The following is a 27,820-nucleotide window of genomic DNA, read 5'->3' on the forward strand; positions in this document are numbered from 1 at the left end:
CATCAAAGTGTCACAGCTTTGAACATTGTGCTTCGACGAAAAAGTAGAAACGCGTAATTAGGTATACGGAGTTCCTGTAAGACAAAGTTCATATGCAACGATAGGCTTATCACCGAGTTATCGTAAAGCCAAACTTAAAGATGACAAAAAAAGCTGTCGTTTAGTGAACTGAACTGTTAATTATTATTATTGAATAATCTACAAAAACCAGACCAGCAAAGGTAAACATTACTCCGCATTTTACACCTTGTGAGACGCACCTTTTTTCGCTAAAAATTCCTTAAATCCCCATGCGTCTTCCAAAACAAAAATGACGGCTGAAGGCAAGAGGTTAGCTTATGGCCTACTCAGAATGCCCCATATAGATCGTAATCTCGTTACCAATCAATTACAAGTATTTTCAATAGCATAGACATTCAATTTAACTAATGGCGATATACTGTGAAGAATATGATGTATTTGACTGCATTTATTCAGTAGGTTGAAAACCGTCAAGGTGTTGGTTGCTGAGTCAAAATTAGGGTGCATCTTCCACGATGTTTTTCTTGTTTTTGAATTTTGCACAAACATACTCGAGGGCTATCTGTGCTAGCCATACCTAATTTAGCAGCGTAAGACTAGAGGGAAGGCAGCTAGTCATCACCGCCAACTCTTGGGCTACTCTTTTACCAACGAATAGTGGATTGATCGAACATTATAACGCCCCCATAGCTGAAAGGGCGAGCATGTTTGGCGCGACGGGGATGCGAACCCACGACATTCAAATTACGAGTCGCACGCCTAAACACGCTTCGCCATGCCGGGCCCTTCCACGATGTAGCGTCTTACAATACGTAAAATATGGTAATAAAAGTGAGTAAACAGATGAAAAGAGATCGAGAAAGAAACATAATATTTGTAAACTAACTACACAATAAAGGAATTATTTGAAAACAAGATCCGAGAAGCCATAGCAAATAGTCGTAAACAATTTAGTTAGTTCAAAAAGGCACCAAGGATGTGCAGAAGAATTTTAAAAACCTAGATCTATAAAGTCATAAGAAATTAACATAAGGACATCACTTCAACTACAAAACATCTGGAAACTAAATTTCCAAATGCATAGTTCAAATTAACCACTATTTTCTCTTTGCATCAGCCCAAAGGTTTTAATCTGAAACGCAGATAACTACAACTCAGAATGGATGAACACGTCTGGTCTACACCTGTTATCAGTAATATGTGCCACTTAAATTATAGAACATTACTGTGTGATTCCAACTACATTATTACTTAATTAACTTACAGCATTTAGCACATCAGCTCAACAGTCTTGCCCAGTTTAAACATAAACAACAACAACAGACTGTTATGGAAAGATAACATCCGAGGTATAACGGGCACAGGTTAATATAATTTCCAAAGTAAATTAATGGAGTAACAAACAAAGCAACGAATCCAATTGTACTTTGAACAGAGACTCTTTAACAATATTAAACAGCTTCCCAACTGAGAGCTATAACTACAAGCAAGTATTAGTGGTTGCCATATCTATTTAGTTCGGTGTATTACATCAGAAAGAAGTTTCTAAAATAGTAAAGAAGAAAAAAGAAACCTTAGCCAAACGAGCTAAATGGTCAGTGTCAAATAATGGATTTGTTTGCATGCGACTAATTCTTGAATGAGAACAATAAAATTATACGAAGTAAAGTAGGTGTACATCTTCATGGAAAATGTTCATTTAGTGGCGGAATTGCTATCAATTAAACATTTCTAAAAACTAATGAATTGTAAGATCAAATAGTACAGAAATATCAACTACTGCTGGTGGAGATAAGAAGAAATCGATGGATTAATAACACAAGGTTTTACTTAGAACAGGAGATAATTTAATCAAGTTGTCTATTATTATCAGCAAGTTAGTTCAAGGATGTGATTACTGAGTCTGTATTTCAGCAACAACAAAAACAAGATGCGAGAGTAGCATTTAAATTTGATTTAAATTTAAATGTAATTCATTTGTTAAGTTAGGGCTATATGGAAATTGGAGAAATAGAACTGTAATTATTGTTATGTGGGCTGGACTTTTTGTTACTCTTTTTATCAAATATCCGAAAGCATTTGTCCAACAACAGAATCCATTAAAATAATATTAAAGAGACATATTCAGTTTTGTTATCTTAAAGATGACCTAATAAGGTCGAAACTTTGTTCTCTGCTTTATTAGTATATGTGTTAATACCCATGCCAGCCGTTCTGATATACATTTTTACTTCAAGTGGACTTCTTGTCATTACGAAATTCAATCTATCAAATTTAATGGTGATAAAAATTATGGAAGTTTTAGGCATTTTATAAAACTATATCTTTAATCAGACTAGACTGACGTTGCGCGAATTACTCACACTTACTAAAGTGTAGTATTTATGTATCTCAGAACGGCTGGTATGGGTATTAACATTTTTACTAATAAAGCAGGAAACAACGTTTCGGCCTTCCTTGGTCATCTTCAGGTACATTTTTACTTCAAGTCGGTTTCTCGTCATCAAGAAAGTGTAGTATTAGCTAGTTAATAATGGTGAGATGGCGCTAATCATTAGATGTGTCAATAAGAATAGTTTCATATATAAAGTGTGTGTTTGGTTTGTTTTGAATTTCGCGCAAAACTACTCGAGGAATATCTGCGCTAGCCGTCCCTAAGTTAGCAATGTAAGACTAAAGGGAACACAACAAGTCATCACCACCCACCGCCGACTCTTGGGCTACTCTTTTACCAAGGAATAGTGGAATTGAACGTTACATTATAACACCCCTACAGCTGAAAGGGCGAGCATGTATGGTGCGACAGGGATTCGAATCCTCGACACTCAGATTACGAGACGAGTGCCTTAGTTAAACCTGGCCATGCCGAGCCAGAGTGTGTGTGTGTTTTCTTATAGCAAAGCCACATCGGGATATTTGCTGAACCCACCGAGGGGAATCATACCCTGATTTTATCGTTGTAAATCCATAAACTTACCGCTGTACTAGCGAGAGGCGTTTGTAAATAGAACATAGCATTTTGCTGTTTCAAAGACTTATGTACACGGTGGTCATTGTTAAAGCAGATTGAAAATATTTTATTGTTCTCTAAAGTACCGTATGAAGATATTTACTGAGACAATCAACCAGATTTCCAATGTACATTTTCAGACAAAATCCTTTTCATGACCTTACAAGAACCTAAAAGTTCTGTCTGGCTCATAAGCATGTAAGGAAACATTTAATCTGAAAATATAAATACCGAACTTCTATTATTTTACAAAATGTGTATATAGTACTGTATTATTAAACCTTATTGTGTGTTTTCTACTCACTTAATTAATGTGTAAAATAATAATTATTATAGTTATTTGCTCTCACCCAGTAAGGCGCTTAAGCAAATTACTCAATTTTCTTCTTCACTAGAGTGTATTGTAAATATGTTCGTAACGCACTCTAGTGTTTTCTTGCCAGAAAGATGTAGGGGGGATAAGTTAGAAAATTGGGAAGAAGAGTGGCTGGATAGAAGAAAGCAAGGGGATTGTTGCAAATGGAGTTCAGGCAAACTGGATTAATGGTACCTCAGTGCTCAGTCTTAGGTCCTTTGATCTTTCTGATTTACATCAATAACATAGATTAAAAAATTGTCAATTAATTACTTGAATTTGCAGATAACATTAAGGTCTTGGGTGTTGCTAGCTGTGAAGAGGATGTTGCTGATTTACGAAAGGATTTAGATGATTTTGTAAATTGGGTAAATAAATGACAAATTGGTTTTATTTTATAATAAATTCGATATAATGCGTATGGGTTATCATGCTGGCCTTTTTTATGATATTATGTAGTGCTTATAATGTGGACATCTAGCATATAATGCAATGCTTCCAATTGGTGTTCACTCGCTTCCTCTTGTTTATAGCATTCATTACACTGATTTACAATGAGATCTGAAAAATATATGAAATAAAAGTTCATTGTTATCAAATGCTTCGTATATTGTTACAATTAAACTTAACAGCTTAATTATTTTAACTACAGCTACTTACTCAATTCTAAACGACTAAGTTTAAAACATTTCTTGTAGGATTTAAGAAAACCGGAAGGTCTTGACCCATGCAACGACTCAGTCTCTGCACGTAAAAGAAGACTTTAATACTCTAATGACTAACAAGTTCCTGTAAGAACTATGTTCACACATGTTGAGTGACTTAACTATTGTTAACAGCCAATTGTTGCGACTGGGCAAGGTGGATACATATATCTTTCACTTCTGAGATCGAAAATTCGCTGCACAAATAAGGGTAATCGTATGGTACATTTCTGAAAGAGAAATCAGAAGTTAAATATTTTCAAAACTTGTTATCATTTTCAGTGTATCATATACATGCTGGATTACGTATAAATTACGTTTGCCGAAATTTAGTTATTCATGGAAGAGTTTCATGATTCATATTAATTTGGCAATATTCATGTTCAAATATTTATTTTCCCAAAATTAAGCCTTGTGCCTACGTCAGATTTGCTTAGTTATTGTTCTAGATAGGCCACCTTTGCATAAACAAGGGTTTTACCTTGAGAACAATTTATTTATACCACTTAGTGTTTTGATTTCGAAGCATTATGTTTTTGACTAATCGGATCCCCATTTGCAATTATGAACTTCATGGGAGGCAAAATATGAAATCATTAGAAAACAGACCACGTATGACTTCATCTTTCTGGATATCATGAAACTGTTTTAGCTGTGAGATTTTTAGAAACATCAGTGATATCGAAAATGGCTTATATTTTACGATAAGGTACATATGTTTAAATCGTTATTGCAGTGTTTTCATTTAAGATGGCCGAGTAGGCCCATCAATTCTTTCTCTTCAGACATCGAGCTAACATAAAACTGAAGTTTTGTTACTGTAGAAAATGGTGTCCAACCCATCTCAAATTTATTAGCCTAGATCCTTGTCTACTAGACCAACTATACAACTCGTATGGTTGTAGCTAAAAACTTCATCAATGAAGGCCAAGTATGGCCAGGTGATTAAGGCATTTGACTCGTAATCCGAGGATCTCGGGTTCAAATCACCGTCACATCAAACATGCTCTCCCTTTCAACCGCGGGGCCATTATAAATTTCAATCAATCCCACTATTCGTAGGTAAAAGAGTAGCACAAGAGTTGGCGGTGGGTGGTGATGACGAGTTGCCTTCCCTCTAGTCTTACACTGCTAAATTAGGGATGACTAGCGTAGATAGTCCTGGTGTAGCTATGCACGAATTTCAAAAACAAACAATCACTGATAATATCACGTATTACACAATTTTATTTGAAATTAAGAACGATATGAAATACATGATAAACTATTCATGTGAGTAGAAAGGAAAGTTAAACATATATTTATTTGTATGTTACAGTGTGAGAATAAGCGATTTTATTTTATCGTTTAAGCACCCGGCGTAACGGTCTGGATGAGATCAGTTTCACTTTTATTCTTTTACATTTAATACATAATGTGACTTTTTATTATTTGTTTTTAAGTTGACAATGATACTTTATCAAAACCCACGCAGTTTGAACAGGTAGAAATACTTGTATCACAACCCGCGATAATGACTGAAGTTGTTTGCCTAGTGAAATTAAAGCACACCTTCAGTGCTGCAACTGAATAGATTCCGGGAATGATGTCATCACCAGTACTAATTTCCCGCGCCCTTGTATCAAAATGGCGACGGGAGCGAAAGATCATTTGTCGCAAGTGGTGAGAGGACAGGTTTTTGAGGTTGGACCACGTTATACAAATTTAGTGTACATCGGCGAGGGAGCGTATGGAATGGTTGTGTAAGTTATTATCGTGAACTGTATTTAATTTATTTTAATTAATATTTTGTTTTATATAATTAAGCTTTGCTAACATGATTAACTGTGTAAGTGTACAGAATGAGTCATGTACTCGTCAACCACTTGAATCGGTGGCCACGCGAAACAACGCTAAATTTCTTAAGAAATTGTGATACCTTGTGTTATAGATTATAGAGGGTTGCAAGAAACACCGGATGTGCGGTGCTGAAAGTTGATGAATTCTCAGTTTGCGTGTCTGTTGCACAGCAAAATTAATGTACACTATTTCTTATTTCTCCCAAAAGTGTTTATTAATACTAAATTAAGAAGTACAACAGTTTGTTACTTTTTGCACGGTGGCTCATGTATGTCGTATTTGATCAAGGGCGTGATTTAACAATTTCGTAATAAGAAAGTGTCATTGAATTTTATTTTTTAATTTAGAATATTGGAGAATATCACTGATTCCACAGTTAATATTTATACTTGTCGAATCTAACTTTTTTTTTGTAATACAGTTTTTGTTGTTAACAAACAGGCTTACGAGTTTGACAGATACGTAAAAATTTGATCATTTTTGTAGTAACATTCAAAAAGTTGATTGAGCTTTAAAATACAGAATATTTGATGACGCTTGTAGCAGTTTCTTAACTTATTGGAAGGTTTCCGATTTTCAAATTACCGTTTTGTTTTTATGTATCTTATTACTATTGGATCAGTGAGGCACATATTTTTTTTTATATTGGATAATTTTGTTTTAGCTTACTACAAAACCAAATAATAAAACAAGGTTGAAATCACTGATTTTATGGGCGATATACATATGAAATCCCAGAGTTAATTAGTTAAAATAATGGCAATATTTATTATATTTTTTCATTACATTTTTTGTAACTAATTACAGACTCTAAAAAAAAAAAAGTGGAACTGTAAATAAATCGGTACATAAATAGTTCTGAAAAACAAAAAGGTGTCTTTATAAATTCTATTGCTAATTATGTGGTAAAAAAAATAAGACTGAGGAGGTGGGTGATCTGAATAATAAAAAGCCTTTTCATGGGATTTATATGGAGAGCAAGAGTGTATATGGTCATTCTTGCAAGAAGTAAAAATTTAAAACCACTGTTTATTATTTAAGAAGTTATATATTCTCTTATTAAATTTTAGTAAATTGCTAGTTTCCACACAGGTATAATACTTCAGGAAACCACCAACTTATATTTCAGGACTGCTGGTATTGGTATTAACACTTACTAATAAAGCGGAGACCAATGTTTCGACATTCTTAGGTCATCTTCAGGTTAACAAAGAGAGGGTTTGAAACTGACTGTTACCCTGAGACATGATGAATTTTAAAGCTTGTTTGTTTCATTTATTTCATTGTACATCTTCCAAACAATTACTAAGAAGGTGTAAATCCAAACACTAGCTGCATGCAAGGCGTCTTGATATAAAATTAATTTTATTTTCCAAGTCTGCCCATGTTAATACCAATAATTTAATAGAAGGCCAAAAGGTGCACTTAACAACACACAATAGCTTTTGTTAGAAGGCTAATATTAGCTTTGAATCACAATCTTTATTTATCTGTTAGAACAGATTTATTCTGTCAATTGTTATTAACAGTGGTCTCTGGACAGTAATTTATCCCATAAGCCAGTGACCATGTTAGAAAAAAATTAAAATAGCTCTATACTCTCTTTTTTTATATATTTAATTTTTGTTTTTCATCCTTTTATCTTCAGAATATAACACAGAAATTGAAGAATTATTACATATGAATTTGTAAACTTCAGTAACATTCCCTTTTATTCTGATAACTATTCCATTAAGTCAACATATTGGAATTTATTATCAGAGACAACTTTTAAAAACATTGTGGAAACTCAGATTTAGTCCTAAGACTTGGGAGAATATGTAAACTGCATTTAGGTTCTGTCATTGCTTGGAAACAGTATGTAGATTTGTAATGTTTTGCTAATGATAACTTCAAAAAAAGTAGTGACTGAGTTTCTTGTTACTGCATCAGCCACTGCTATTATGTTTTTTTCTCTGGATTGAATAATTAATTATGTGATTTTTTTCAACTTCAGCTCTGCAGAAGATAATGTTGCAAAAACCAGAGTAGCCATCAAGAAAATATCTCCTTTTGAGCATCAGACGTATTGTCAACGAACTCTCCGAGAAATAAAGATCCTAACCAGATTCAAACATGAAAATGTAAGTTTAATATGTGCTACTCTATAGAACTTTGGTATCAAAATAAGCTTTGATGTTTTTTATTATCATATGGGTACTTCTGTGCATATTTTGTTGTTTGATGTGTTTTCATTAATGAAATTTTTGGCTGTCAAAAAATACAAAAATGTGTGCATTTGTCTGTCATTATCAGTTGACATGGATCATTTTTGGCAGAAAAGTAAGTAATAATATTCTGCACATGTCCACCAAGTTTTGTCAAAATTTGATTATATTTGACTCGGTTATAGAACAAAAATTGGTTCCCACACTAACAGTTTGGGAAATTTTGGATTTTTATGAGATTGCTGTAACCTTGACTTTCCAATAACTAATCACACCTATGTTGGGTCACAGTCTAAAGGTACCATCTTTTGTCCAAATCAATTTAGCCATTTTTGAGAAATTTTGTTGACAAATGCACATTGGGGTGAAAGAGGTAATAGCACTTAGCAGAATTAACAGTAAAAACTATAAACTGTTTTGATCAGTGTGATGGAGCAGAATGTATAAAAAGAAATATTGATTTTTGGATATAATTTATCTTTCCTTGTATGTTTTTCAAACAAATGGAATATTTATTCTAATATTACTTTTGTGATTTTATTAATCTGAGGTGATGTTACTTCTAGACAATATATATAATCAAAACCTACTGACCCCATCATACTTCCATTTAAATGACCACCATCTTTATGATGTCCTGTGTGCTCTTCTCCCTTGTATGATTTTTAATTTTAGCTGAATTTTGTGAAATTCGTTGTGAAGTTTTTCACCTGTCACTATTGAAGAAAAAACTTACGTTTCATTAAAACTAGTATAGTTATAAACAAATGAGAACCTGAGCCAGTAAAAGCAAATTGGTGGGTGTAGAATTTATTAATTTTAATTTGGCATGATAAAATGGCCTCATTAAAAAACAAAACAAAACCTTTTTATGAATTATCTTTATATTTAGTTTGAACGGAAACCAAAGTAGCAGGAGAGTACTGAAAAACAACAACAAAAAGTGATAATTTATGAATGTCATGCTATTGTTTGTAAACAATTTGTTTCTTTAAGGGCAGTTTTTTCTGTGTCATATGTTTATTGTTGTTAATAATAATGTAAAAATGTAAACTTCTTTTTCCTGTAACTTTGTCTCTGTGTTGTTCTGTAACCCACTTGTTTAAAATTATTTAGATTGGCTAGACATGGCCTAGTGGTTAGTGCATCAGGGAGTGGCTTAAAAGGTTCTAGTTTTAAGACAGTGTTACATAATGCTTTCCATTTTGTGAGCTTTGGGTGCACTATGAAAGTGACTGTAAATCTTATAAAGTTCAAAAACTGACAAAGCTCCAAATGCTGATGTTGTAATGATTGTTTCTTCTTCAAGCCAGTAGTGCAAAATTAAGGATGGGTAAGTTTGGATTGTAGTAGTTTCTGCCAGTATGTGTATAATTCTATGTTAAATATCAAAATTCAGTTTGATGTTTGTAAGTCTCACTTTCTGCTTTAATACTTGTTTCTCGTGTGATCACTCAGTGTTTGAATAGCTGATTCTTTTACTAAAAAGTTGTTTCTTTTGTTTTTGTGTCTCAGAATTCATTAATTGAAAAGTAAATATTTTAATTTTTGCGAACAAGTGCCATTATCAGTATAATTGATACTGATGCAAGGGTAGTATTTATAATAAAGTTGTTTTCAAAAATAAGTAGAAATAATGATGCAGGAAAATGTTATTTTATTAGTTTCAAAAAAGAACATAAACTGACTTGTGATTTACTTTATAACTCATTTCTATAGCTTTTTATGAAAGGTAGAACAACATGAAATAGTAAAATTGGTGTTTACTTTCACATTAGATAAACTAACTTGAAGGATTGAAAGCCAACATTGAATCATAACCATAACTAGAACCTCATAATGAATTCCTTAACAGGGTTTCCACACCTTCTGAAAAATCCTTTATTTTTTTTTATGTATCAAGAACTTTGAGTATGCTAATTTTCAAAATTATTCCTTGAAATTAATGGAATTTTAAAATTAGAATAAAACATTTACTTAAAAATGCTTTAAATTTTGAAATAAATGTACTCTTCGAATTACGTGGTTGGAGGAGGATGGAAGTTAATAACAAGTAGACCTCATCTTCTGTCTTTTGGGTGATGCTTATGACTATAAAGTATTACTACTTCTATAATTTGTATACTGAAATGCTGGATCTGTTTTGAAAAATTTCCAGAGAATACTCTACTAAAGTACTTTTAAATTCAAATGTTCCTCTGTGTGTTTGGAATCATGTGAGAAGAGGGACTAAGAAGCATTATAAATGGTTGATATCTGAGTTTCTTTTTATTTCTGTGTTTATATTTTGTACTACACTCTTCTTACCCCTCGGTGTGGATTCCTGTACATGGTGAGGGGATCTCCCAGGGAAGGTTCTGTTCTTTCTGGTTACCTCCTCTGGGATCTGAACATCCAGCCACGTGTTTGCCGTGCGTGGCGACCCGTGAAGGGGAGGAGAGGATCCTGGTGGTTGAGGGATCCAACCTTAACACACCACTTTGGCCTTGAATTCCTGTAGACGAGCAGCCTTTGGGTGGCCCCCCTTGGGTCATTTGGCTAGAGTCAGCCAAGTACTAGTGTTGGAAGTTCTCAACAGGTGTTGTGGACATTGTGTCCGATGCTGGTGTTTGGGTATAGTGCTCACGAAACCCTGGCATTGCTGCAGTGTCCTCGCATGACATTGTAGTGCGTTTCTTCATAGGGCTCCATGGTGTGTGGGGACAGTAGGTACCGAAATTTTCCTTTTTTCCTATGGATCCTCCTGAAATGTCTTGCTATTGACCTATTTACAGTCAATAGGTAAACGACCACGTCTTGAAGACTCTGAGCAGCAATCTTCAACATCTGTAACACAAGTACCTCATTTTCTTATATTACATCCTCTTTCAGAAAAACATTTAGGGCAAATGTCCCCCTTTTTTATTCAGAAGGGACTAGAGGGACTTGCTGGCTCTCCAAAGTCAGTAAAGAAGCTTCGATCTGGAGACGTATTGGTTGAAACATCCACATCCCAACACAGTGAACTCCTCTTGAATTCAAAGGCAATTGGGGATACACCTATTGAGGTTACCCCTCATGCTACCTTGAATTCATCACGAGGAGTTACTGCTGAGAGGGATTTGAAGAACGGCCCCAAGTCAGAGATTCTCGCTGGTTTCTCCACTCAAATTTCTGCAGTGAGGTGCATCTTCACTTGCAAAGATGGAGTTACACTGCCAACAAATATCCTCATTTTGACATTTACATCACCACGTGCACCTGCAACCATCAAGGCAGGTTGTCTAAATTCCAAGGTATGGCCGTACATTCCAAACCCTGTTTCCAATGTCAGATGTTCGGCAACTCAAAGACGTCATGTCATGGTTCCCTGACATGTGCTCGTTGTGGTGGCAAAGACCACAATGCCTATGAGCGTGACATGGACCCACAGTGTGTCAACTGCAATGATTCTCGCAATTCCTACTTTCGTTCTTCTCCCATACATTCCAACAAACCTCAAGATTCACATCCTTCAGTTTCAAATGCAGGCATTTCTTCTGATACATCTTTTTCTCCTACCCCAAGAGGCAAAACAATCATTCGTTCGCGTCCTCAGTCACTGGAATCCCCTTCCAATAACAAAGATCTGCTCAATCGACCCAGGGCAGGATCCATGGAGGTTGATAGACCTCCTCCAAATAAGGACAGTAAGGAAAAAAGACATGGTTGTAAACGGAAGGGTATTCCAGCCACTTCTACCCGTCATTAAAAATGGCCACCTTGATACAATGGAAATGTCAAGGTTTACATTCTAATCTGGATGACATCGAAACACTGATTGCTTCCTACATCTTGTGTGTCTTTCCTTACAAGAAACATTTCTGAAACCTGCTGATACAGTCACTTTTTGGCAATTTTCTCTGTACAGAAATGACAGGTTGTGTGATGGATGAGCACATGGAGGGGTGGCACTGTTGGTTGATCAGCATGTACCCCACCCTGTCTTTGTTACTCAACACACCCTTGGAGGCCATAGCCATCCGTGTTTTCTTGGGTCGTACCATCACTGTTTGTTCTCTCTACCTGTCCCCTGGAGAGACATATTATCAATTGGACCTTGATGGTCTTGTTCAACAGTTGCTGTCTCCCTTTCTAATCTTGGGGGACTTTAGTGGGCATCATCCCCTTTGGGGAAGTGCTGATATTGATTGGAAGGGTCACTCCATAGAGAGTATGCCCTCTGATTGCAATCTTTCTCTTTTCAATACTGGTTCTTATACTTATTTTCATGCACCTAATCTGTTCTTTACTGCTATTGATCTCTCAATTTACTCCCCTTCACTATTCTCCCACTTTTCATGGAGGGTTGACAATAATCCACTAGGCAGTGATCGTTTTCCTACACTTTTGAGAGAGACTGGCCGTGGTTGATGCCACCCTACCCCATTGCCCTGGTGGAAGCTGGATCAGGCAGACTGGTCCACTTTCACTGCTCTCACAGAACTTCATCCTGCCATCGTGAGTCAGCCATCAATAGACGACTTGTGTGGCAGCGGTAACTGACTGTATTATACAAGCAGCTACTCGGTGTATTCCTAAAACCTCGACACGTTTTCCACGATATCCTCGTCCATGGTGGAATCCTGCCTGCCACATGGCACAGAAGGAACGGGCCTGGGATACTTTTCGTAGATATCCCACACTTTCGAACCACATTGCTTTCCAACGGGCCCATGCTCATGCTAAGTGGGCAAAACGTCAAAGCCAGAAGGAATCTTGGATTAAGTTCACAACTAGCATATCTTTTACCACCAGTTCCAAGGTGATATGGGACAGGATTCGAAAGGTCAGTGGGCACAACAATTCTGTCCCCCTCTCGATCTTACTCTGATGGCCAAGCTGTAGCTGATGTCCGGAGCATCGCTGATACTCTAGGTGAAAGCTTTTGCCAGGTATCTAGCACTTCTGTCTCTTCTTCCACCTTCTTAGCCATCAAGACTCGGGCAGAGTAATCACCTCTTTTCTTTCTAGCTGATTGTCACTATGACTATAATCATTCCTTTTCACTGGTGGAACTCAAACTCATCCTTCATTGGTCTGGCAGTACATCGGCTGGACCTGATGATATACACTATGAGATGCTGCACCATCTATCTCCTGTTTCTCTTGCTATCCTTCTGGTTGTTTTTAACCAGATCTAGCAGGAGAATGTTCTTCCTGATTGTCCTGCCTTTCTCCAAGCCTGAGAAGGATCCCAAGGTTCCTTCAAACTATGTCCAGTTGCTTTGACAAGCTGTCTCTGTAAGACCTTAGAGAGGATGGTTGATGCTCGTCTTGTTTGGTTCCTCGAATCAAACAACCTTCTCTCGCCTACCCAGTGTGGGTTCTGATGACAGTGCTCCACTATGGCCCACCTAATTTGACTTGAAACATCAATCAATAAGCCTTTCTCAAACAATAACATCTTGTTTCAATATTCTTTGACATTGAGAAGGCTTATGACACAACATGGAGGTATGGCATTTTGTGTGAACTCCATATATATGGGTTACGTGGCCATTTACCCATGTTTATTAAAAAATTTTTAATGGACAGGAGATTCCAAGTTCGTGTGGGTTCTACACTTTCCCATTCTTTTCTACAGGAACTTGGGGATCCTCAGGGCTGTGTTTTGCATGCCACACTTTTCAGTATAAAAATTAATGCCATCACTGAACAACTCGCTCTCACTGTTGCAAACGGGCTCTATGTCGAGAACTTTCACATCTCGTGTCAGTTGTGAACAGGAGATATATTGAGTGGCAACAACAAACTGCTCTCAATCATGTACTGAAGTGGACCACGGCAAAAGGCTTTAATTTTTCTCTCTCTAAAACTGTTTTCATGCACTTTTGCCGCCAACAGGGTGGTCACCCTGATCCTGAACTCCGTATCAGTAAAGTTTTGCTGCCAGTGGTCCCTAAGACCAAGTTCTTGGGGCTTATCTTTGACCGTAAGCTGACCTTCATACCACAATTAAAGCAGCTACGGGTCAAATGCACAAGAGCACTGAACATCCTCCATGTCCTCTCTATCACCAGTTGGGGAGCAGATCGATGTTCTGTGTTAAAGATATATCATGCTCTTATTCGATTGAAACTCGACTGTGGATCAATGGTGTATGGCTCTGCCAAACCCTCGGCCTTAAAGATGTTGGACTTCATTCACCATCGAGGACTGTGACTCTGCCCTGGGGCTTTCTGCACCTCCCCAGTTCAAAGCTTGTATGTAAAATCTCATGGACCTTCTCTGCACCTTCATCGTTTGCAACTGCCTTTACTATATTCTTTGAAACTTCGTTCCTTACCAAAGCATCCCACCTGAGGATGTGTTTTCCTTCCTCAGTGGGCCATACTTTTTCAGAACAGATGATCTGCCATTGCTCCTCTTGGCTTTCGCATCCAGGCACAATTGGATGAATTGGGTCTCTCCTAGGATAACATTGCAGAATCCACTGGTCAGCTCATCCAACCATGGCTTATTACAGTCCCCAATTGTGACCTTTCTTTAAGTCATCTGAGGAAGGCAGATACTCCCAATTGGAAGTACCATCTTTTATTTACTGAACATCCTCCAAACAGTCTTTCCATTCCAATTTATACGGGTGGTTCAAAATCAGATAATTCTGTGGGCTCTGCCATGGTTTGTTGCGGTTTGGTGGTTGCGTGTAGAATCCTCTCTACAGCTTCTGTGTTTACTGCTCAACTGTATGCCATACCTCTTGCCCTGGATGATATTGATGCTAAGCAGTACTCCAACTGCACTATTTATACTGACTCGCTTAGTTCTCTACCGGCCCTGGAATCGCTTCACGTTGGCTCACACCATGTTCTCACTGATATTAAAAACCGACTGGCCCATTTTTCATTAATATCTACTTCTATCCAGTTATTCTGGATACCAGGCCATGTTGGTATTCGTGGGAACGAGCTTGCAGACACAGCAACTAAATCTATCTGCTCTGGCACTATCACCACTGTGCCTATTCCGTACATGGACTATGGTCCTGTATTCAAGGCTCGGCTCTGTGCCAACTGACAGTTCACTTGGAGTGAGCAACGTGACAACAAGCTTTTCCAAATAAAACCCTATATTGGGCTTTGGCCATCTAGCTTCCGTAAGGTTCGGAAGGAGGAAGTTGTTCTAACTAGACTACGCGTTGGTCACAGTTTTTTAACTCATTGTTTTCTTTTTCTGGAACTGTTGCACCAGTGTATAGTTTGTGTAACACTAAAATCACTGTAAGCCACATTCTACTTTCCTGCCATCGTTACGACTCTCAAGGACGGCACTATTTTAAACATGTTCTGTCCCAGGGTTTGTCTATAACATTGGACAATGTTATTGGTGATAGTGACACTGTCCACCTTGATAAAGTTTTTTGTTTTTTAATGGCCATTAATCTTTTTAATGTCATTTAAGTGTTTGATATTTATTCATTACACCTTTTTAATTGTGGTTCCCTTTTAAGAGTCTCAATCTCTCTAGTTCAATTTGAAATTGGAAAATGGCCAGAACATTAAATAACTCATCACCAGGACTGGAAAGGCCAACTTCAGGTGACTAACGCTGCTGTTTGAACTATCAGTTTGAACTACTCGTTAGTCGTTCTGGTGAGTTGTTATTGCAATTTTGCTGCATGTCTTAACACTTTTATTACTTTACCTTTTGATAATGGCTGTTATGACACATAACCCAGAACCAGGACTGGAAAGACCAACTCCAGATGACTGGCGGTGGTTTTTGTACTTATCTGTTAGTTTTCCTGGTGGGTTATGATGATTCCCATTATGCTAGAGAAAGTCCTTTACAATTCTTCTTACTCTGCTTTCTCTCTTAACATTGTAGAGTAGGTGTTAACATTGGTTTTATGCTTTTCATGTTTTTCAATGCTGTTTTGATTTACCTTCATTTCCTTTTATGTATTTTACCACATTTACTTTATTTTTACCTTTTTACCTGACGTTTGTCACAGATAGCCTAGCTGCTTTGTGCCATAAAACACTAAATCAACCAACCAACCAAACAACCACTCTTCTTGTTTCACACTTGAAAATTTTTATTGTTATTATGAAGCTGTTTAAACCTTGACCATTTGTTTATAGCATTGTCAAAACTTTCTTGTGAGTTAATTTTGGTTTGGGAAAAAAATTATGAAAATTAAATTTGATGTGACTTTCAGAAGTTGAAAAAGAAAACCTGATTTATTGTTTGTTCAAGATTTGTATTTGGTATCTATTACTATTAAATAAAAAAACATTTTATTCATGTTATCTAGGTGTCTAGGAAGAGTGAATAGGAAGGTCAGAAAGTATTGAGTTAGGCTTAATGTTTAACTATCATTTTTTTGCAAAAAATTAGTGAAAGTTGGATGTTATTTTGAGTTAAATAGAAAAGGATGTTTTATATTACTCAGTAAGTTACATTAAATGTCAAGTATGTTAATAATACAGTACAAATTAATTTAGTCTGGTAGGTGGGAGTGCTGATGTGATATTTTATGTTGGATATTGATTAGTTTTGTATCTATATTTTCTTGTTGGAAAACATAAAGGTATCTTTAATATGAAGTTATTATCATTGGAACTTTTTTTTTATATAAATCTCTCTACATTTTGCAAATTTAAGAGAAATGTATGAATTGTTGAATTTACAGATTTTGATGTTGAAATTTAAGAAAATTCTAGATTATTTTGGTTAGAATTTACAAAATATGGGTTAACCTCAATTAAGTAAAGCAAAGGGAAAATAGGGCAGTTGAATGGAATATGATTTCCAAAAACATGTCTGGGGGAAGAGTTTCTATATTATTCAGTGTTTTATTGTTCATATCTAGTGTAAAATATATTTATGCTATCAAAAAAAAATTTTTTTCCCTATATTTTGTAGATTATTGACATAAGAGATATACTTCGTCCTGAAACTATAGATCAGATGAAGGATGTGTATCCTTTTTATGTACAGGATGATTGTGTCCATCTGGATATTTTATTTTTCCAGATTGACTTTAGTTTTACTCTGGTATCAGATCCTAGTAAATGTTAAGAGATAGTAATAGTTTTTTGTTTTGTATCACTGGCTTTTTTCTTGTCAATTAATATAACTGTTACATGGATTTGTAAATTAAAACATAAGGTTTAGCAGAAAAAAAGTTAACCAGAATTCAAGCCAATATTAAGGGTTCATTGAGTCTTTGTTACATTGAAGTACAGTGAATTAGTTTTACAGTTCTCATAACCTAAACATTTACTAGCTGAGCTATTGAGGAAAATGCCTTCTTATACATTGTTTGATGACTCTACTTTAAATAAAACTATCATTCATAACTCGGAGAATATACTGGATTCAAAAATGAAAAATTACAAGTTTTAAGGCTGTAATTGAGAAATGTGTTCGTGGAAGAAATGTGATCCATCTAATTAGACATAGTTTAATAGGAAATAATTTCTTAAGTGTTTTTTTTTAATTCAGTAAAAACAAAATATTCACTATTTACACTGTCACTTGTAAACTTTTACAAGTTGTGAGGGTGGTTACTGTTCTACTGTGTATCTATAAGTTATAGAAATTGTGTTGTAGCTAAATTTAAAATAATGATATACTGTTAACCCTTTCACAACAGGCTCTTGTAATGCATGGAAAACTGTTTTGGGAATTTCACTTGTACTATGATACATGTAGTAACTGTGAGGTTTCTTAATGTATCCTCTCAGAAATTGGTAAGATTTTTTTAAAGGTTAGAAGTACCTATCACACAAATAATGACATTGTTTTTCTTAAAATTATGCTATTTATACATTGTAGTTGTATTGAAACTAATGATTTGAGCACAAAGTGATATTCATTTTAAATATAAAAATACTTTTCATCGTAGTTTTCATATTTCATTTACAAAACCTGTTTTATCTCAAAAATAAAATATAAATATAAACATAAACCTTAAAAATAATTTATATTCATTTTGCATTGAAATAAATAAAATTATCAAATAGAAAAATTACCTTTTAATTTTTGTATAGAATATCTTTACAAATCTTCTGCTTATATTTGTAATGTCAGGTCTTATCATTTTTATATATAGTTAATTTTGAATTTTTTATTTTACTTCCTTGCCCTCTATCATTTATTATCTCAACATAAGTCAGTTGGGCCCTTGGGGTGTATACTGCTATTCTTGATTAAGCAGTCAATAGTATACCCTGTGATGAAAACTGCTTGCCAGTTTCAAAACAACCATTGTTAGATTATAGGTTAAAATGAGTTCTTTATAATGACTATATACATGTATATGTAACATTTATTACTTGTTTCAAATACTTTCATCCAGAAAACTTTGAAGTTTATATATCTGAAAGTTAATAATATGTCTCATTGTCTAGATTGACAGCTATGCAACTGGAATTATACAGGGTGTTTGGAAAGTCACTGTGCAGTTTTGTAATCATATTTTATTCAGTCTTATTTCAAGCAGGCAACTGATAGCAGTGTTTAGAAACAAAATAAGAAGGATTCAGGCCTGTATTGATGCCAATGGGGGTCACTTTCAACATTGTTTATAATTGTCATTCATATTTACCTCCTGTATTCTATATTGAAACATGTCTGTTAATAAATATATTAGTGCACAGTGACTTTCTGAACACCCTGTATTCTTGAAGATACAGAGTGCCTAAGTAGGCACTTAGTTTATGGGTTGTGATATAATATCAAAACTTTTTATTAGTTTTTCTGTAAAGGTTTCTTTTAAATTAAAGGTCTTAAAACTTAGTGTAAATCTTTGAATCATAACACAGATTGTAATGTTAATTTCATTCACATACAATGGTGGTAAAGATGTTTAATTAAATTTTGAACATAACTCAGTCACTTGCACAGAAAAGTGTTTTTGGGGTGGGTACTTGTCGTGAAATGGTTAAGTAAAATGAAAATTGCTGGCAATAGTTAAAGAAGCTTTGAACATTCTTTAATAATATCGAACGTTTCCTCACCTCAGATATATTGTCAATGTTGTCTTTGTGACTAATGTAGTAGGTAACAGAAAGTTAACTGCTGCTGTATCAAAGAGATTTGTAACATTTTTATGCAAGGTGAGTGTTACATTGAGCTTTATTTAATAAGATTTTGTTGTTCTGAAAAATGGTAAGATTTTACACACCAAAAACACACACTCACACTGCCCTTGGGAAAAAAATCAAACTATTTAATATTTAAACAGTGGCCATCATCAGATGATGCTACTAACTACAACATTTCCACTGTTTAAGGGTTAAAGTGTTAAATATCATAAACTAAACTGTTATTGATGCTGAAGAGAATCTTCCTGTGAAACAAAAGTGAAGTGGAAACATTATTTCAATAAAAACAAAACCTGAATGATATCTTATGTTTCCATATATATATATATATATTCTCATTTTCTTATGTGAGAGTACCAGATTCGAAGTTAAGACTGATAGATGGTGTATCCCCACTACAGTGCGAGTCTTACTTCTGCAATTATCTCGAAAACCTAGGATACATTTTATAATCCCATGTTGTAGCTTGTACCCTAGGATCCTTTTATAAAAATATGCAGTGTATTTTATTTCATGTTAATGTGTCTTGGTTTATGGCTTGAAAATATTATGGTTATACACACACACACACACACACACACACACACAAATGTAATTTCATGAAATAGAGAGAGAGAAACTGCAGTCACAATACAAAAATCCAGCACTAGGGCTCAAATCATTATGAGGGTCAGCATGCTATGTGCCCTGGTTTTAAGAGGTGCTAGTGGAAGTAAGACCCAAATTCCATTTGGGAGTATACCATCTGTCTAGTTTAACCTCAGTTTTGCTGGTCTCACATGATTAAGAAACATTTGAGTAGTTGCATAACTTAACTCACAGTGTCCCACATCTTTGCCACCTTCAGCGATCTAAGGCCAGATGTGGGAAAATGGTTGCTCACAATTACAAATCTGAATTAAAATAAATAAATTAATTAAAAGCAGCAATAAATAATAGCATACATAACATCAATGGGGGAGACAGTAAAACTATCCTAAGGATGTTAACATTCCAGCCCTCAAGATGATGTTTGGACATAACCAAGATTTTACTGGTTATGTATATGTAAATTTGTAGAACTGTGCTAAGCCTAACAAATATTACTGGTATAGCTCCTGTCATCCAGTGTTCCATGCTATTATCTGGATCAGCAGTGGTTATAAATAGATCCAAACAGTAGCAAATGTTATAGAGAGAAGGCATTATAACTACTGTATTAATCTACCTATACAAGATTTGAAATGTTCAATAAGTAATTTTATTTATTTCCCTATTAAATAGCCTGGCATGGCCAGGTGGTTAAGCTTTCGATTTGTAATCTGAGGGTCGCGGGTACGAATTCCTGTCACACCAAACATGCTTGCCCTTTCAGCTTTGGGAGCGTTAAAATGTGATTGTCAATCCCACTATTTGTTGGTAAAAGAGAAACCCAAGAGTTGGCAGTGGGTGGTGATGACTAGCTGTCTTTCCTCTAGTCTCACACTGCTAAATTAGGGATGGCTAGTGCAGATAGCCCTCGTATAGCTTTGCGCAAAATTAAAAACAAATCCTTGTGATGAATCTCCTTTAAATTTGATTTTCTGCACATACACACACACAACATTTTTATTCAGTGTTTTGTCTGTCTATTTGTTACCAAGAATAAAAGTTATGTTATAGGCTGCAACTTGATAATTGATTTATTCATATGTTTTGTGGCATTTAATAAATATAAGAATACACCTTTTAAACAATAATTTTATATTTTTACAAAACAAAAATAGTTGGTCGTAGTAAATAATTGTAGTTGAAAAAGGCTTATTACTTTTATTCCCATACATTAATAAATTTTCCATTGATTAAAATAATTTCATTGTTACAAGCAGTTTAAGAAAAGTGTCATTATGGTTAGTTTTTGGCAATATATGTTTGTATATATCTTCCAATGAAGCCATTCCTTGATCAGTGTCCAGATACATTGTCCAGTGCTTAATGGAGACAGACTTGTACAAGTTGCTGAGAACCCAGAAACTAAGCAATGATCATATTTGTTATTTTCTTTATCAAATCCTTAGGGGTTTGAAGTACATTCATTCAGCAAATGTCTTACACAGAGACCTTAAGCCTAGTAATCTACTACTTAATACCTCCTGTGATCTAAAGGTAGGGTGCTTTGATTGCCCCTCTGTTGTTCTTTAATGTAGGGCTTTGATATATGTACTTAATCTTACTGTTTGCTGATGTTGAGAGAAGGTCATAATGATTCACTCAGAATAGCTGGTATGGACATTAAAACTTTTTCTAATAAAATGGAGAACAATGTTTCAACCTTCCTAGGTTAATAACGATGACCTAGGAAGATCAAAACGTTGTTCTCTGCTTCATTAGTAAAAGTGTTAATACCCATACCAGCTGTTCTGAGATGCATATTTACTTCTAGTGGGTTTCTTGTCATCAAGAATAACGTTTCATTCTTATCCTGGGTGAGGATGTTATTCTGAATTTTGCTGATGCTAATATTGCTTTGACAAGTTGTATAGGTCAAAATAACAAAAAAAAAAGAAATAATTAGTACCTGAAAAGAACAGTATAGAAATAGAGATATTGTAGGTTGTCATTCACCCCTTTAAGTACTGTTTATTGCACCTTGTCTTTTTTTATTTAATAAATGAAAAAGTAATTTGTGTCAAGATCTAATACATGAATTTGCATCAGAAACCTGTTACGATAATTGTTTATTATCTTAATTAACAGAAAATATTACAATTATTAAATTTTTTTTATATCCTCTTGGGAAAGCACACCCACATTTATTTTATCAATCAAAGTGGCACAAGTGAAGAATATGTGGGACCTTTTTTGTAAATTGTAAGAAAAAATACTGGTGAGACTATGTAGGCAGTAGGTGAGTCTGTGTACTTGGAAAGCTCAGATTGGGCTTATCACAAATTCTTGATTTTTTATATTAATTATATTGTGTATTGCTGTCATTAGCTCCACACACCACAATTTGAGAATCCCCAAGTTATGTAATATGTTACATTACTATAAAAAAGACTACCCAGTAGGAATAAAACTATTGTATGCCAGTGTGGTGAATAATTATGGTATGTACCCTCTATCTGTGTGAGGGCAACAAAATAAATACTGCATATAACACACGGTTTTTGTTACTGATAGTTCACTATTTTTTGTTTTGACAGATCTGTGATTTTGGTTTGGCTCGAGTGGCTGATCCTGATCACGATCATACTGGTTTTCTAACAGAGTACGTTGCTACCAGATGGTACCGTGCACCAGAGATAATGCTGAATAGTAAAGGCTACACCAAGTCCAGTATCCTTTTAGCTTGAGTGTTTAATTTTAAATTAGTGGAAAAATTATGTTTAATATTATATTAACTTTTACCAAAAAGACAATCAGTGCTAAGTACTCGTGATATAATTCTTTATGGAATATTAAATCTGGTTTTAAGTCCTTCAACATATCCAGTTGTTGTTTTCGTTCCAATGACTGTTGTTATCAGTGTGTAATTAAACAAATTGATAAATGTACATGTCAAAATATTTGCTAAATCATATAGTTTTACAAGCTGTTTGTGTTACTTAATGTTTTTTTATTGTACATACATGGTTGCTGTTCTTGATATCCACCTCTGTTCCTTAACTGTAATAAAGTTGATATTTGGTCAGTCGGTTGTATTTTGGCAGAGATGTTGTCCAACAAACCCATCTTTCCAGGAAAACATTGTACGTGTATGGTAAAATTAGATTTATTAAATATGTTTTTTTAAAACTATACATTGAAGTCCCTTTTTTCCAACATAATATTTATAAACAAGGAACATGTTCCATTTTACATGCCAACCACCCTGTTATATAAAATAAAACTGTCTCATCTGAAGATTACTGCTACCTTGCCAAAATTTATAACTGTGTCCCGTGGTCATGCCATCCTTACCATTATATATGAAAAAAAATGGTGCATCATCACAGATATTTCCCTTAAGAATCTTAAGCACATGAATGAAATCCCATCCAACTCTACTTCTTGGATGGCTTAAGAGACTGACCAGCCAGAATACCATGATCCTTTTTGTTCATATCTCTTTTAAGGCTATTCCCATCTAAACTGCACATAATTTCAATTTGTAATATTCCACATGCATCAACTTGCAGTTATTGTAATTCAGATCCATCTACCATTTATTCATCCACCCTACTGAATGATCCAAATCCTTTCGTAAAGCAGCAACATTACCATCACAGTTAGAATTATCTAAATCGTTTAATGTCATAACAAATATAAAGTATTTATTGACAATTCCTTCTTCTATGTTATTGATATAATTCAAAAAGAACTATGGTCCTAACACTGAGCCCAAAGGCACCTCACTGGTGACACTCTCCAGCTTGATTGAATGCCTTTACTTTCTTCAATTTACCCACTTTTCCATCCAGTGAGCCAACCAATTGCCCACATCTGTGGAGATAACCTTCTTGACAAGGAACCACATAAGACTGCACATCTTCCATGAAGCTTTCAAAAACTTTTCTCACCACTGATGAAAACTTAATAGGCCTAAACTCATGGACAAGTTTTTTAAAGTTTGTCTGTACACATTCCATTTAAGTAGCTATGATAACTTTAAAAAGTTCAACAAGACTTGAATCCTTTGAAACAACATTGAAATCTTTTTGGTAATGTGAAAGGTTTAAAATTTGCCTGAATGAACATGCTTGAGTAATGTTGTATACTAGTACTTGGGGAGCATGCTGTTTCACATCATTTAGAGTTTAGATGCTCCTATAATAGAAGTTTAGCCTGATGAGAAAGGTAAAAATCAACACCTTGGGTAAAAATAAGGATAATTACATTAAGAATTAATGGATAATTTTTTAAAATAAATATGTATGATTTATATACATATAATAAACTAATACACTTTTCCCACACCACAGTGTTTTCACAGCATTATTACTTAGACCTGAGTTTTTCAGTAAATTCTGACTCCTACATTTGTGTGCCCTCTTCTATCGAAAACATAGTCATGGAGATGTAAGAATGTGTATTTTTAACTAAAGATAGTGATGTATGTTTTTCTTCACAGCTCAGACTGATGACCTCTCAAAACATGTTGCTCTAATTGTAATTGTTTATGTTTGCTAATCAAATATTAAACAGTTTTTTGGTGTAGTACTTACTGATATTTTATTTGGTTTTGTTGCAAATAAGTTACACAGGAGTCAGTCTTTTATGCAGAAGAAAGTGTGTATTACTTTTGACTGTTGTAAACAAGTCACATCATAACTTGGAAACAGCTTTCAATAAAATTGATAAATTTCTTATGGGCACTGACTACTTTTATTAGTGCCAGTAAAATGATCGTTTAATCATTTAACAATCAGTTAAATTGATTAATGTCTCAAAAAATACTCATCAAATTGAAATTAGTACTTCCAGTTATTACAACTATCCAGTAATAGAAATGCTGTCATTTATTACTTTTGGTTAATTCAAGTGTGCCCTGTTTAATCACTTAATGTTATGACTCAAATTTATCAACCAGTCTAAATATTACAACTTATTTTGTTTGTTACAAAAGAGTTACAAATTTTGATATTTGTATTTTGTCCATTTTAGGTATCAAATCTCAGTTTGTAATGTTGGATGATTTTTTTTGCCATCTTTGAGAATAATGGATTCATTTTACAAAAGGATCTCTTGAAAATAGGCAATTAATTGATGAGTCTGAAGTTTGATTAATTGATTCCGCTAATTACGACTGAATAAGCATTAGTGTAAAATGATTAGTCATTAACTCTGACATCAAGGACAAAATATCTGTAAAAAGTCATAGTTCATGTACTTAAACTCCCAACTGTGCACATAATGTTTTGAGATTCTGTTAAAAAAATTTCCTTTGTGGTTCTATAAAATTGGATTTGCAGACAATTTTTTTTTCTACAGTTAGAGCATTAAATGAATCTGGTGACAATATTTTAATGCTGCCGATGTGATGATACAAGCATCGTACATTTGTAGATTTAAAAAAGAACATTTTGTTTGTGCTCAGATTTGGACCAATTAAACCACATACTTGGCATCCTTGGATCACCAACTCAGGAAGACCTCAACTGTATCATCAATGAAAAGGTGACTGTTAAAAGGCCTGTCATTTATAGATATTATTGCCTCATAGAAGGCCATCTTAGTTTTATTTCTTGTGACAAAGTTCTTTAGAACATTGAAAACCATACATTTTATTAAGATTAGTTTTAAATGTTGTCCTTGGTAGTAATGCAATGAGTATCCTCATGTAACCAGGATTCTCTTTCCAGTTGGGATACATGTTTAATTCCCTTTTTAAATGTCATGGAACAGTAGTTAGTTTAAGGACTTACAACACTCAAATCTTGGGTTCAATTCCCCATTGTGGCTTTGCTATAAAACAAACATTTAGATATAGTTTTAGATATAAACTTAGATCATTATATTTTCAGTAAAATCAAATTGGTGATATTTTTTGATGATTTTTTCTGGTCTATACTTGTATAATTTCTTGATGGTCAGGAAGATATAATGCTAGTAAGTATTAAATTTTAAATAATGGAAAAGGTAAAAACATACCATAATATCAAATTATCCAATCAAGTTTGATTCAGGTAGTAATTATTTGTAATTTTGTTATTTCGTAATTAAATCATCTAAGTTTGGCAGAGAAATGCTAAAGATCATAACTGTTAAAATCTCTTTCAGTTTTATACACACATTTACTCACTGAGATATTTGGTTTTAATAAATGATGCAAAAGTTAAACTTGTTTGTAAATGTATTGAGAAATATTGTTTGTATTGATATCAGTTATACACTCATATAATGTTAGTAAAAGACATACCATTGGTATAAACAGCTTAAATGTTTTTTAATCACTGTAATTTAAATTTTAACAACTAAGTTTAATACCCAGATACAAACAGCTGTCAGTTTACTACTCATTGTTGCTCCTCTCATAGACATAAAAAAAAATTTGTCTTTATTGTTAATGACTTTCAAACAATCTGTTGATTTTTTAAAGTAATTTTGAACATATGAACCACCTTATCTTACAGCTTTGAAATATTTATACCAGTTACTTGTATTTAACGTTTTAATGAAGTTATAAATTAAATTTTTCTTCTAGTATGTGGTGAATAAGGAATTAAGTCTTGAAATGATTAACATTAAACCTAAAGGGTTAGATTTTGTATTAGTTTGGGCTGCATAGAACCCGAGGCTTGTACGTATACAGAAGTTGGGTTTTTAAGTTCAGAATTTTTCTAAAGCTCATAAGTTCCTCTCTTATTTATTTTTTAAACCTTTTCAACATTAATGTTTTACAGGCTAGGAGCTACCTTCTCTCACTGCCAGCCAAACCCAAGGTTCCGTGGAGTCGGCTTTACCCTGATGCCAATCAACAAGGTTAGCTCTCACAAAAGAGAAAAATATACTTTATACAGAAATTTGGTATTACCTTTACATTTTTTAAGATTATTATTTGTATCTATTATATTGAGAATAAATGTTTAATGTAAGTTTAGAGTTAATGGCTTATGCCACTTAAAAGTGTGTATATGTAATGAGTTGTTTCATTAGCAGCAAAAAAAAACTATTTTAACAAGAAAAATTATCATCTGTGTGTTTTGCTGTTTGATTTGTGTTATTTTTTATTACAAAAAATCAGCTATGTGTTAATTTGTAAGAGAAGATAATTTAAGAAACTTAAATATAATTTTAAGAGTTTAAGCAATTGCATTACTTGTGGATTTGAGGTTCTGTTGTTTACAGTAGGTGGGGCTGAGTAGCTGCCTTCACTGTGGTATGTCACTAAAATTAGGGACAACCAGTGATGTAATCCTTGACTAGCTTTGTGCAAAAGTCAACAGATGAGAAAAGAATCACTGTTGTTTGTATTTTCAAGTGAACAGTTTTGCTAGAAACTTAGTTATTTGAAATGATAGTGTGTTAATTAGGTATACACATGTTTGTTTATAGTTCAGATGTCATGTTCTGTTTGTGTGCTATTCACAGTTGTGATTGTAAGAGTCAGAATCATCAACATGAATATTATTAGTACTCTGTATGTGACAAAATGTGAAATATAGCTTTTCGTCTCAATTATTACCTGACTTCAAATGTACCCATTTTAGTTGTTTATATCAAAGCTGATTGAAAATGGTGTAATTTTAACTAGAATAATTACTTGTTGTGTCACATGGCATAACGTGTTAGAAGTTGTGTCAAACTTATCAAACATGTCCCCCTTGGTGTGCATTCCTGTATGTGGTGAGGGGACCTCCCAGGGAAAGTTCTGTTCTTTCATTTTATCTCCTATGGGACCTAAACATTCACCCTTGTGTTTGCCGTGCATGGCAACCCGTGAAGGGGAGGAGAGTATCCTGGTGGTTGAACGGTCCAACCCCAACACACCACTTTGTCCTTGAATTCCTTTTGATGGGTAGCCTAGGGGTCAATCGGATACTTCAATTAAAAATCTTAATAAAATAGTGAAAAAACAGTTTATAGGTAAACGACCACATTTTGAAGATTCTGAGCAGCAATTCTCACCATCCGTACCACCTGTTGTACCTCATTTTCTTACATTGCAC

General features: G+C 34.4%; 1 protein-coding gene across 1 annotated transcript in view; it reads left to right on the forward strand.

Moving 5' to 3' along the window:
- The first annotated feature begins 5,672 nt into the window (after positions 1-5,672).
- The window catches only part of LOC143253800 (mitogen-activated protein kinase 1-like), a 37,147-nt gene continuing 14,999 nt past the window's right edge, over positions 5,673-27,820 (forward strand). Inside the window, exons 1-8 of the mRNA XM_076508199.1 lie at positions 5,673-5,832; positions 7,926-8,052; positions 17,026-17,081; positions 21,146-21,335; positions 22,376-22,508; positions 22,850-22,921; positions 25,249-25,328; positions 26,555-26,633. Coding sequence (XP_076364314.1) covers positions 5,717-5,832; positions 7,926-8,052; positions 17,026-17,081; positions 21,146-21,335; positions 22,376-22,508; positions 22,850-22,921; positions 25,249-25,328; positions 26,555-26,633 — 853 coding nt within the window. The 5' untranslated portion in view covers positions 5,673-5,716. The remainder of the gene's footprint in view (positions 5,833-7,925; positions 8,053-17,025; positions 17,082-21,145; positions 21,336-22,375; positions 22,509-22,849; positions 22,922-25,248; positions 25,329-26,554; positions 26,634-27,820) is intronic.

The sequence above is a fragment of the Tachypleus tridentatus genome, chromosome 6, assembly GCF_004210375.1.
Source record: "Tachypleus tridentatus isolate NWPU-2018 chromosome 6, ASM421037v1, whole genome shotgun sequence".
NCBI classification, from domain to species: Eukaryota; Metazoa; Arthropoda; class Merostomata; order Xiphosura; family Limulidae; genus Tachypleus; species Tachypleus tridentatus.